Raw genomic sequence first — 13326 nt, 5'->3', positions numbered from 1 at the left:
GCTTTCTACTTTGCTCTTTTCTACCGCAGATCTCATGTTGAAAGGGTAGCCATGCTTTCTGCTTTGCTCTTTTCCATCGCATATCTCTTTTCTGCTTTTTTTTTTTTTTTTTTTTGGTTCTTGATCTCCCCGCTCCTTACTTTTGCTTTCTGTATTCCTTTTCTCTAAAGTGACAGCACTTGCTTTTATTGGACAAGTCGTGCCCATCCATTACTCTTCCTTTTTCTTTTCTGTAAAGGAAAAGAGACTTGGGGAATTTGTGAAAGAAAAGAGAGGGCTTTTCTATGACTGCAGTTGGCACACACAGTCCCACCACTGATATTGTCGAACTTGTCATACATGAAGCGAGTGATGACGCTGATTTTACCGACGGACTGATCCCCTATGAAGACTAGCTTGTACTTAGCGAGAGCCGAAACGGGAGCCATGGCAATTTCAGATCTATGAGGATCGGATCGGGTTCAAGGTCGTGGTCGTACCTCGTCAGCATCGAAACTAGGTTGTCGCTAAAAAAACACTGTGTCGTCGTCCCTCATTAAGAACCACCGCACGTTGGGCAACCCGAGTTTTTCTTTGGCTTTTAGCTTGGCTGCCATTTTCTTGGTTAATGCCGCCGCCACCGCCCCCTGATGACGATGCAATAATTTTACGTTTCGCTGCCTCCTTGTGATCAACTTCGTGGTGGCGGCCGTCGAGAAGCACTCGGGTGAGAAGGGGGACAAGGCCGATAATACAAGAAAAGTAGATCGTTATGGGGAAGAGGTTGCGGGCGAGGGTGTTGGGGTGGTTCTGGTGGAGCCAAACCATCGGCATCAAGAAGGCTTCCTCGTCGGACTAAGCTTCTTCTAGGTTGCAAATGATCTTGAGCGTAGTCAGGGGATTGTGCGACCAGGCAGACGGGAGCAGTTGCAGCACATCTTTAGGGGAACCAAGGTCCCGGAAAAATAGACGAACACATGGGTCGACCTTTGGAGGACCAACAAGAAAATGAGTTGTAGGCGAAAGAGGCGGAGGCGGCGTAGGAGGAGCTATTCTTGTGAGTTGTGACATGCTGCCTCTGTTGATGAGGTTTTGCCACGGTTTCAAAATCGAGATCATATACACTTGCACTGCTTTCTTCATCATCTTTTCAAATTGGAACCAAAGATTCGGAGCTGATAAGCGTTGTCAAGGAACATACCGCTACGCGTTGTCAAGGAACACTCCCCAAGCCTATGGAAAACCCTAGATCCTTGTTGCTTCCAATCTTTGGAGCTTTGTCAAGGAACAGAAAAGGCTTTGAAGTATCCCCCAAGCTCAGAGCTAACCCCATTTTTGCTGTTGAATAATTTTTGGTGGGAAGGGAAGCGATGAATGGAGGTTTTTTTTTTTAAAGAAGCCAAAGCGAACAAGTCTAAAATACCAGTAGTCTTCCTATCCAGAATCTTCTGTTTTTATTGTGTAAACACAAACACAGTAGAGAGAGAGCTCTGAGGAGCGTTTAAGGGATGAGTTTTGGAGCTTAGTGAATGTTTTTTTTCTGGAAAAATCCAGTGAGGTTTGTGGGTTTTTGCAGATTCACAGTGGATGTGAAAAAATGAAAGAGAACTGACACAACTTTTCGTATCGATTCCCACAGACGGCGCCAAATGTTAATGCACAAAACCGGAGGTCTTGGAACAACGTAAATCCGACCGTGAATCTGCAAGTAATGTAAATAACACAAGATGTATCGTGGTTCACCCCAAGGTTTGGGCTACGTCCACACTGGTTATGTATTTATCTGAGGGAGAGAGAGCTTTAAGAGTGAAAGCTTTGAGAGGGGGTGAGGAGCCTTAGGAATTGGTCTCAGAAATGGCCTCTCTCAATTGTGAGGGTGAGGGGTCCTTTTATAGAATAAGGACTCCTCACTTATTACATATTTGCCCTTTCCTTTATTACATAATTACAATTAAGTCCCCTGAGTATTTATACGAGGTATAAATACGAGGCCCTAAATATGGTATAAACAAACTTTTTATATTCTGAAAAAACTTAATCTTTTAATCCAATCGGAATGCGTAAGATGTGTATTCGTTTAGAAGATTAAAAACTCTTGAAAAATTGAGTTTTTTTTTTCAAATTTATGTGTAGAACAAGCTTAAATGACCGAACCAAGCCCAATCAAACCAATTAATAATGGTTTGGTTTGGTTCGATTTTCAATGGTAATATTTGTTAACATTGAACTAAACCAAACTAAATCGGTTCATTAAATACTAGTTGGTGTAGCATAGATTGAGCCTCAATATTTGGGTCTCACTACTTAGCCCATTATGTATGTAAGAGAGAAAGGAAACCCTTATTCTATCACCTTCACTTTAGAGAGATAGCAAAGAAGAGTAAAGGAGAGCAAGCCCTAGCCTCTATAGTAGGGGTGGGCACTTGGAACCGAAAACCGAAACCGAAACACGAATCGAATCAAACCGCACCAAACGGTTTGGTTTTGCGGTTTTGAAACGGTTTTGGTTTCAAAACCGAACCGCGGCACACAAAACGGTTTGGTTTCGGTTTTGGGTTTTCAAAACCGCACCGAAACCGAAACCGCACCATATAATAAATAAATGTTATATAACTTATATTTTAAACTTTTCAACTAGGTTATAACTTATAGGTTTGTATTATGGCAAACTTAACCTTTCAATTGGATTGTAAAGTATTGTGATTGGTGATCAAGTTCAATTTTAATAGATGTGATGCATAAGGATTTAAAGTTTAAATCCTTTGATGCATTGGATGTTGTCTCAATTTTAGTAGTTGTCATTTGTTGCAGTTTTGGTACAAGTTTGGTACAAGTTAGCTGCACTTTTGGTGCAGATTTTTGGTTATGTTTTGTGCAGTTTTTTGGTGCAGTTTTGGGGCTGTTTTGGTGCAGTTTTTGGTGCTGTTTTGGTGCTGTTTTTTAATGCTGTTTTGCTGCATTATTTTTGGGTGCAGTTTTGTGCAGTTTTGGTGCAGTTTTGTGCAGTTTTTGCTGCTGTTTTTTATGCAGTTTTGCTGCAATTTTACTGCATATTCATTAATTAATATACGAGGAAAATAAGACCGTCTTATGCATAAATAGGTGTATATTTTAAATTGTACATTTTTTTTCTCAAAAACCAAACCGAAACCGTTTGAAACCGCACCGCACCGAACCGAACGGTTTGGTTTCATTTTGGTTTTGGCTTCAAAACCGCACCGCACCGCACCGCAAAATGTTTCGGTTTCGGTTGTGGTTTCATTCGAAACCGCACCAAACCGCACCGCGCCCACCCCTACTCTATAGCCTCTTAAGCCTCATGTACATTGTAACCTCAATTTACATAATGAAACCGGGTCAACACCAGTGTGGACGTAGCCCTAAGTTGGGATGAACCAGAATATACCTTTGCATTCTTAAGCGTATGTGTGATTTACGGTCGGATTTATGTTGATCCAAGATCGACCAAATTTTGTGCATCAACACTAGTTAATTTGATTTTATTTTCAAGGGCATTTTGATGTAGATGCTTGGTATTTAAATTTCTTAGACCAAACATCTAAGACTTTTAGATACTTGATCAAACTACTTTTCTACAATTTTAATTAATTTACTAATTACTTTCAAATTACACAAATTTTCATTATAACTAATTTACTAATTAAATTCAATATATAACAAATTCCTAAATCTTGCAAAACAAGATATTGTTCATTTATGTCCTAGTGATTCAATATATTTCAATATATATATATATATATATATAACAAAGAATAAATGTTGAATTGTGGGTGCAAAAAGGATGATGGTTTTTTTTAACAAAATATCACCAATTTTAAACGTACCAATGTACTCAAAATGATATTACATACTTGATATATATATCAATTTAGCATGTATACATATCAAATTAGTAAGCATACATTTTAATTCGGGATGAATAAGTTTTAATTTTGCATAGGTACGTTTCAATTTGAAAATAAATTGTGTTGGTACATGTCAATTTTTTATTTTAAAGAACGATAGTACATTTTAATTCAATCATACCTGAATTTCTAGAAACAAAAAATAAAGAGTAAGAAATAACTATCAACGACAATAGTTATAGACTTACCGTAATGAAGAAAAAAGTTACAAACAATTTTTGTATAAAACAAAGTTACAAATAATTTTTTGAAATAAAGTCCCAAATAATTTAGATAAATTGAAATTTCTTAAACCATTTAGATATATAATTGAATCCTTAAATTAAGAAAATGGAAGAGGTTCCATAAAAATAGTAAGAAATAAATTAATATTAACAAAAAATGAATTTAGAAAACACTTAAATAAGAATATACATGAAATATAGGGTTTAATCAAAATGAAAATATTTTAATTTGAAGTTGGAAAGTAACAAATATTGAATCTAGAAAGTGTAAAAAGAGGCATCTCATTCTAAATGTTTTTATTTTTATATTAAAATAAATCAAACGATCTTGTCAAACCGAATCAAACCGATCCGAATCCACTAAGTAGACGAACGCCGTTAATTACACACAACAATTGCGAGTGGTCAAGCCACCCTCGCTCGCTCTGCTTCCTGTGGAGACAAAAACGCCTAAAAAAGCGGAACCTGAACCCTTCTCTCTCTCCCCCTCTCCCTCTCTGCTGCTGCTCCGATGGATTTCCAAGTGGTAGTCTTAGCCGGTGGCACCTCGAAGAATCTTGTCCCTCTAGTCTCCAAGGTCCCCCTCTTTTTCTACGCTCTTTGGTTCTCCGGAATCCCATTCGGTTTATTTCTCTCCAATTTTTGTTATGATTTCTTATTCTTTTTTTTTTTTTTTTTTTTTATGAATTGCAATGGCAGGAGGTCCCAAAGGCTCTGCTTCCGGTGGCGAATCGTCCGGTTATCTCCTACGTTCTGGAGCTCTTAGAACTCTGTAACCTTAAGAACCTCATAGTTGTACGACTTCTTCTCCTCTCTCTCTTCCTTAAGGACCTCATAGTAACTCTTATGCTCTCTGCTTGGTGAATGGTTGCTCATGAGTAAAGGGTTTTTTTGTTTACACTTGCCCTGGCTTTGTTGGGTTTAATGTGATGCCAATTTTTCGTTTCTCCAGTAACCAAACAGGGCTAACTGTCGATTTTCTAGGTTGTTGAAGGGCAAGATGCAGCCGTACTCGTTGGAAGTTGGATTTCAGGGGCTTATGTCGATCGTTTACATGTTGAGGTACTTACCCAACTTTCATTTCTTCTATATTTGTTTTGATTGTTAATGTTTTGAATTTCATGCTACTTATTTTGTTTCTGCTCCAAGGATCTAGTGTGGTTATATAATTAGTAGTTCGTTTAGATATGTGTTGCGTTGGGGGACACTTTATGCATATGATGTTTGTCAATGTTGTACTCTCTAGTCTCAGTACGTGTGCACTTGGATTTATAACAAATTGAAACGATAGCATCGGTGTAAGTAATTAGAAATCACAAGTATTTGGGGAGCAACCCAGGGACCATTACCTTTTGGGATGCAATTATAGAAAATGTGAAGAGGGAGGCTATAAGATTGGAGGAAGGCAGTTTTATAGAGAAGGGGAAGGTCGGCATGGATCCAATCGTTTTTGGCCTCTGTGCAGGAATCCTAACATTGTCGCTTTTGATGAGGAATTTTCTGTGGGAGGTGATGGTGTGGTGGTGGAGGGGAAAAAGGGCCATTTAGTAAAATTGGGTGAATTGAAGCATAAATTGGAGACTTCTTATGAAGGTTGTCAGTTAGCGAGGAGTTGCCTTTGGCATCCTGTTATTAGGTGCATTAAAATGGGTGGGATTCTAGCCTTGTGCTCGCAGGTTCAAGTCCATGCCCCTGAATGCATCTCTCGTAGTCTCAATTCTTTCCTCTTATTACAGTTTTGATTGGGGTGGGAAATGAGGAAAGGGTGAGGTTTTGGGAGGAGTGTTTGTTAGGAGGAACAGCCTTTTGTTCTCCCTTTTCTTGCCTTTACATATGATAACAATACCAAAATTCTGCCATTGCAAGATAGTGTGTAGATTGCGTGTCTTCACTGTCCAGTTGCATTGCTGGGTAAGGGCTGCTTGGGGAGGCATATTTGAGCTGGGTTATTCCAGCCTCATGTAACTCTTTGGTGTGTGAGAGGTATAAATTTTTCCTTGAAAGCCTCTTATGGGCTATTGTTAGTCCTCCTACTAATCTAATTTATGTTGTAATAAAACTTGTCTTTTAAGAGATTGTATGATGCATGGGACTATGACTCTGGTTGTCAAGCATGGCGTTGAATATGTTCCACTCTCTGTTCTTTGAAAGCCTTGGTTTGATGCAAATCCATTGTTTTTCATTATTGTTTACTGCTCAATTAGATTTTCATTCCTTGCTTGTAAATGGTCCAATTCTGTGTTTCCAAAATTGTTTCTACTGCTAAATTTCTCTGAAGCTGGATTTACATCTCTTGCATTTACATTGCATTTCATTTAGGCATGTGTGCATGTAAACTGAGCTCGTTAGTATATAGTTTTATAGCCAACGTGATACCGAGCAGTCTTTCTAATCAACTCCATGAATGGGTCTTTTATCTAAGAATTTCACGTAGAGATGCATTGCATAATTCGGCTTAGTGCAGGTTGCAGCAGTCCCTGAGGATGTTGGAACAGCTGGTGCACTTCGGGCCATTGCACACCACTTGACTGCAAATGACATTTTGGTTAGCATCTATATATTCTTTCTAGTATTTTGACTTCTCAAAAGTTTCTTCTAGATTAGCCTTCGGGCTGGTTTGGTATTGCTGTGCTTTGAAAAAAAGCTGCTGTGAGAATAAGCGGCTGTGCTGTGAGAATAAGCGGCTGTGAAATAAATCAGCAGAGCGTTTGGTAAACTTTTTTGTAAAAGTGCTTTTGGAAGAAAAAAAAGCAGTCTGATAGTGGGTCTTTTCATTAAAGGAGCACTGTAGCTCCGTGTGCTTTGAAAAAAAGCCAGTTTTCCAAAGCTGCAAATGGCAGCTTCAACTTTTTCCTTTGATTTCAGCTTATTCTCACATCAGCTTCCAAAATAAGCCTTTTTTTTTCAGTTTACCAAACACCTAAAACCCTCACAGCTTTTTTTCATAGGTGCTTTTTTTTTAAGCACCTCGCTCCCAAACTAGGTCTTCAACTCCTTGTGTTGCTGCAGGTTGTGAGTGGCGATATTGTCTCTGATGTTTCTCCTGGTGCTGTAGCTGCTGCTCATAGACGTCATGATGCAGTATTAACTGCAATGCTTTGTTCTGCTCCTGTAAGTGGACCTTCGGATTCGGGATCCTCTGTTGGAAAAGACAAAGCCAAGAAACCAGGGCACTACAATATCATTGGGCTGGATCCGACAAAGCAGTTTTTACTGTACATAGCAACAGGTTAGTTCTTTTAATTTTCCCTTTCTGTAGCATGTAATCTTTTAAATTCCTCATCTATCTTTTGGTCCTTGCTAGGAGCGGAACTTGAGAAAGATATTCGAATTCAGAAGAGCATACTCCGTGCGGTTGGCCAGGTAATTGGTTTGCCCCTGAATTATTTTGTTTCTTTTGGTCGACACTTTCCAGTAGTAAACAACTACTGGGCTGGTGAATTTCATTGAGATATGCTTGGCACTCAACTACAACCTCACATAAAATCTGAAACTATTCTCTCAATTTGGACGGTATCATAATAAAAATTTAAAGTTACTGTTTTAGTTCGTGCTGATCACTACTAAATTTGAAATTCAATCATGGATTTGATTAGGTGCTTTTCAGGATAGCATTCCAGCTTTAACATTTATGGATTCTTAATAATTTTTCTTGCTTGAAGAAATTATACCAATGCTCTTGATCTTTTAGGATGTGACGATTGACCCCCTAATCTTTTTCTTTTTTCAGTGTACTCTCTTGTTTATGCATGTATGGTAATTTGGGTTCTCTGTCCAATTAAATTCTTTGTTTCTTATTAAAAAATAAAAGAGACAAGTAAGTGTTGGTCTCCATCTAGTTCCATCCAATAATTTGTAAATAAGATAATGTGCTGCGGAGAGGAGGCCTCTGTTAAGGGCATTGGGTCATTTTTTTAAACTCTCCCTCTCTCTGTGCTTATGCTTGCGTGAGTTAATTGGATTTAGGGATTGGTGTTTTGGTGGGTTTGGGTGCTAATGGCCACTGGGTTTGGTAGTGGGCTGGGGTGGTTTTGATAGGTTGTTGGGGTTTCCGGGGATCTTTTAGCTGGTGCCAGCTGAGTGTCTGTTGAGTCAGTTTTGGTGTTGATGTTTTATATTTCAATTGGGGGTTTCTTTTATATGTCAGTGTGAGCTGAGTACTTGATTATTTTATTTATTTGTTGTTTTACTCATGGAAATTTTGTTTGAACAGGTTAGAATAGAGGGTTGGTGGCGGGTGGGATTTGTGGTTTTTTAATGGGCGGAGAAAGAAGAGAGAACCAGGGAGAGAAGAGAGAAGCAAGGGGAGGAAGTGAAAGTGAAGACATAAATAAAATTAAGAAAACCACATAAAAAAGAAAGTCTCCTGCACAGAACATGGCAAATTTAACTGAAAAATGAATGGTAGTTGGTAGAACCTCACATTAACATTTGGTGCATAATCTAGGCGGTAAACTTTTTTTAGGGGGATATAAATGTCATTAACCGTGATATAAGGTTTATATGTTTCTGTTTATTCTTACACTTGTATTTTCCTTGTAGATGGAAATTCGATCTGATCTCATGGATGCTCATTTATATGCATTCAAGAGGTTATACATCTTTCCGTTTTGCTGTCAAATGATGTTTGTCATATACAAATCGATCTTTATACATGCAGTATATTTTTCCATTCCCTCCTAGGTCTGTTCTACAAGAAGTTTTGGATCAAAAGGATACCTTTCAAAGTTTAAAGCGCGATGTATTACCTTATCTTGTTCGTCGCCAGCTGGTTAGTCCAGTGCAGTTCCTTGCTAGATTCCTTTAACATGCAGGCCCTTCTAAAACATCTGACTCATTCATATTTCTGTGTTTGAACATTAGAATTCAGAAGTGTCAAATGGTGTACCACAACCAGAAGAAAATGGAAATGAGAAGGCTAGTTCTCAGAGCAACCAACTAGTGATATCTCGAATCCTGGCTAATTCATCCACTCCAAGCTTCCATGAGCTCTATGCACTAGGTTGTAATGGCTCTACTCCTGCGCAAAGAACCCATAAATGCTGTGTTTATATTGCTGGAAACAGCAAGTACTGTGTGAGGTTAAATTCCATTCAAGCATTCAGTGACATTAATCGAGATGTGAGTTCATGGTTGAGAGCTTTAGTTTGCCATTTTTCCGTGAAAATTCTCTTCTGCATTCATTATGTGGATAGTTTTAACATTTCACAAATTCTATCAGGTCATAGGAGATGCTAGCCATTTGTCAGGGTATTCATTCTCTGCACAAAATAACATCATCCATCCGTCAGCAGAACTTGGATCTAAAACGGCTGTAAGTCAAATTGTTTAAAAACCAAAACGATTGATTGTCAATTCAGCAATAAATGTTAGGGCTTTTCTGACAGTTTGCGAAAGTTTAGGCCATTATGCTGGGTTAAGGTCATTCCTTTTCTTCCATTTAGGTCGGACCACATTGTATGCTTGGGGAAGGTTCACAGATGGGTGACAAATGTAGTGTTAAACGATCTGTTATTGGTCGTCACTGCCGGATAGGTTCTAACGTGAAGGTAAGATAATTTGTTTATCATAAAACGTTGGAAGCTAAAATATAGTATAAATGCCTTTTTTATTTATTGAAATATGAATTGATTCCTGAATGAATAGAAAAACTGAGATTTAGAACTCAGATAATATAGTCAATTCCGTTTTTTTCTTTCCCCCCCCCCGCGCCGCAGGTTGTGAATTCAGTTGTTATGAATCATGTTACCATTGGCGATGGTTGTTCAGTCCAGAATTCAGTTATTTGCAGTAACGTACAGCTCCAAGATCGTGTTGTACTTAAAGATTGTCAAGTAAGCATGATCTCTTATTTCTCTTGTTGCCCCCCTTCCTCTTCTGTCCCATTCAGTGCACCGTATCCCATTATTTACATTTTGTTGGCTTCCAGGTCGGTGCAGGTTTCGTGGTTCCTGCTGGAAGTGAGTGCAAAGGGGAGGCATTTGCTAAGAAAGAGAAATGATTAAGACAGAGTCCGTGGCTAGAAATGGAAAGTCGGCAAGTTTTCGTTTCTGCCCCGTGCTTCAATGGATTGGAATAGATTTTGTCAATTCAGAGGAGAAGACATATTCAGACTAGGTCAGTTTTATGAAATAGTTGCTCATCTCGGAACAAATTGCGGAATAGAAAGCCTCGTTGTATTGTAAGCTTTGATTTTTCTCGACTCTACTTTTATAATACAATTTTAACAGTCTGCTATACAGAAACTGGACTGAGTGTTTTGGCCAACAGGAGGTTAGAGTCTAAGGCCTAAACCAAAAGAGGCCTAAGGGTCTGATTTTCGACCTCCAACTCGACTATGAGGCATTGTGACTAGTCACTAGCGTGGTGACGAGAAATTCTCTCTTGTCCTTGTGGGTTGTGCGCATGACCTGTATTGATGGTATATTGACAACGTATCTTTATCGTATTGATAGCATATAAATAGTGTATCGTTATACTGTCAATATGGCGAGGATATGTTGTCGATAGGGGTTATGGGCGATCATGCACACAACCCACCTGAATGAGAGAATTACAGGTGTGGTGATGGGTGATACAATCAACCATCCGTTTTTTCTCATGTCTAACGAAAGAACTCTTTGGGCCCCATTTGACATACTCGTCCTCAAGCATGGTTTCGCTCATCTATTTCCTAGAGAAGCTTCTACAATGAAGGGGGTTTTCTGTGGGGGAGAGATTTATAAGTGTGCCGGGAAGATGGTTTTGTACACCAAGTGTAATAACACAATTGGTTGGAAAATTGAACAAAAAAATTTCGACCAATTGTATGATAACAACATTAATCGAATATGGAGACTTCTGCCAATACCCGCGGCAACAAGCAAGTAGCAAGTATGGCGGAGCCGTGTTAAGGACAACCCTGGGCTATAGCCTAGGTAACTTTCGGTGAAAAATAAAATTTTGCATCTTTTTAGATTTTCGAATGTAGTCCACCATATATTTAGTCACTAATTTGAATTCTCTCGATTTAATTATATAAAATTATATAATACAATTTACAAACCGTCTCTTTTTCTTACATCCTTTTTCTCATCGCTTTTTTGTACATGTACAAGTTTGAATTTGTTGGAATTTTAGCACAAATTTGTTTAATAATGAAAACTCTTGGCTCACCTTGTAAGCTAGCTAATACTGTGAAAAATACAGCATAAAGTTTCTTTGTTTATAAAGATTTAAATCTTTTAGCTAGCCCCAACCGGTGAAAAAATTATTAGCTCCGGCATTGGTAGTAAGTTGATATTCTCTTTCTGCAGATGGTGGAATTTTGTATAGAGGTTAAACTCATAGTTTTGTTGAATGGAATATCTCAAGTTTTTTTTATTTAATATGTTATACAACAAGTTAAGGTGGGTAAATAAATTTGTATAAAACTTGCCATTTACAAGATTCTCGCCTTTTTTTTTTTTTTTTTTACGTACAACTGAAGAAAAAATATCATTAAACCATAGTATTAAATGACAATGACAACTAAAGTTTTTTTTTTTTTTTGAAAACTAGATAAGATTTACAGGCAAAATAGCCAAAACAGTACAAGTAAGCCTACAAAGAGGCAAACAGCCAGAAACTACACCACAAACAGGCAATGCAAGGAGATACAAGGATCCTGACATCGCATTTGATGCTAAAACGTCACTCCCTACATTACCTTCTGAGATACCTAGTGTGGACAAGGAAGTCCATCATTGCGAAGCACGGAAACCGGGGAAGATGGAGGTTTGTGAACCCAAACCCCATTGCTCATCTCCCGACATCGCTGTGACGCCAAAAAATGCGTAGCCTTGTTAGCTGATCTTGGAATCCAAGACCAGTGACTGACATGGAAAGAATCTCTCAAGTGAATACATTGCTGAAGAAGAGGGAAAGCTTCCCACGTGCCCTTGGAATGCGAGTCCTGCAAAGCTAAAATGGTTTAAGAGGAGTCAGATTCAAGAACCACAGAATGTCAACCCAATTGATGACCAAGCTCACATCCAATCTTAACAGCTAACGCCTCTGCCATAGCCATACTCCGAGCCTTCACAATATATCTACCTGCACCCAAAAAACCCCAGCATTGTTTTGTGCAACCACCCCAACAAAACCCGAGCCCAATGACTTTTCCCAACTAGCATCCACATTAAGCTTGATAAACCCCGGGCTTGGAGGAGTCCACGTGACAGTTACCACTGGTAATAGAAAAGCAGTTGTTTGAGAGCCAATTACCTGAGTAGCATGCAGAAAAGTTTCGATAGAATTAGAAATTTCAAAAACTACCTTAGAGGGATAAATGGGTTGATGGTTGAAAAAGAAATTGCAACAAGTTTTCCATAGATTCCAACATGTAAAAGCAATATAAGACAAGAAGCGTTGCTTGTCAAACTTCGATCCTAGAGCCCCCTGCAAGCAATCCGAAAGCCAGTTGGCCCAAGTAGTGACCACCTCACGTTGGATACGCAGACACAAAGCACCCTCAAACCATACTAACTCAACCGACATACACAGAAGGAGAAGATGTTTAATGGTCTCATCTTGAGCATTGCAAATAGGGCACATAGGAAATGAATAGGATCGTCTTTTGAATAAATTTGCCATGGTAGAAAGTGCCTGATTGAGTGACTTCCACTTAAAAGAGATCTATGGGAACGTTGCCCAGCCATAGTCCAACGGTAACTTGAGCAAATTGAATAGATTCCAGTTTTCTCACAAGGCCATATTAGTCGATCTCGAATCAATGGATTACCAATGGGAGTTTCTAAAATCGCATCATAGTCTCTCGGTGATAGAAAAGGTTTCAAGAATGAAATACCCTAAGTCCCCGAGTTTTGACTAATCAGAGACTCCACTAGCAAATTTCGAGTAATTGGCACATTACTCAATGGTTTCAGTTTACCCGATGGGAAAGATGGGAGCCAACGATCAATCCAAACACGAACCTCGCGACCATTCATTATTTGCCAGTGAGCTTCCTTTAGCAGAATGTCTCTTCCCACCAATAAACTGGACCAAAGCTAGGAAGCTTTCCCACCTCTCTTAGCTTCAAGAAAGGAACAATTAGGATAATATCTAGCTTTAAGAATTGTCGCCCATAAAGTATTCGGTTCAATTATCAATCTCCAACATTGCTTTGCCAAAAGAGCATCATTAAACTTTTCAAAGTTTCGGAAACCAAGCCCGCC

At 38.8% G+C, this 13326-nt stretch overlaps 1 protein-coding gene across 1 annotated transcript; it reads left to right on the top strand.

The window, feature by feature from the left end:
* Nucleotides 1–4464: 4464 nt before the first annotated feature.
* Nucleotides 4465–10374, top strand: LOC103426079 (uncharacterized). The gene is made up of 13 exons (XM_008364168.4): nucleotides 4465–4706; nucleotides 4829–4924; nucleotides 5114–5191; nucleotides 6594–6674; nucleotides 7139–7358; nucleotides 7434–7492; nucleotides 8672–8721; nucleotides 8813–8900; nucleotides 8993–9250; nucleotides 9351–9443; nucleotides 9574–9678; nucleotides 9847–9963; nucleotides 10059–10374. The coding sequence occupies exons 1-13, from the start codon at nucleotides 4641–4643 to the stop codon at nucleotides 10128–10130; spliced, it is 1383 nt and encodes a 460-aa protein (XP_008362390.3). The 5' UTR covers nucleotides 4465–4640; the 3' UTR covers nucleotides 10131–10374.
* The last annotated feature ends 2952 nt before the right edge of the window (nucleotides 10375–13326 follow it).

The sequence above is a fragment of the Malus domestica genome, chromosome 03 (assembly GCF_042453785.1).
Source record: "Malus domestica chromosome 03, GDT2T_hap1".
In the NCBI taxonomy this organism is placed as follows: Eukaryota; Viridiplantae; Streptophyta; class Magnoliopsida; order Rosales; family Rosaceae; genus Malus; species Malus domestica.
The sequence above is the reverse complement of the archived record's forward strand: the minus strand, read 5'-3'. Positions and strand labels throughout refer to the sequence as shown.

Coding starts and splice junctions, on each gene's coding strand:
- LOC103426079 (XM_008364168.4), top strand. CDS start 4,641: ATGGATTTCCAAGTGGTAGTCTTAGCCGGTGGCACCTCGAAGAATCTT. Junction 7,359..7,433: donor TTTACTGTACATAGCAACAG/GTTAGTTCTTTT, acceptor GGTCCTTGCTAG/GAGCGGAACTTGAGAAAGAT. Junction 9,251..9,350: donor TCAGTGACATTAATCGAGAT/GTGAGTTCATGG, acceptor AAATTCTATCAG/GTCATAGGAGATGCTAGCCA.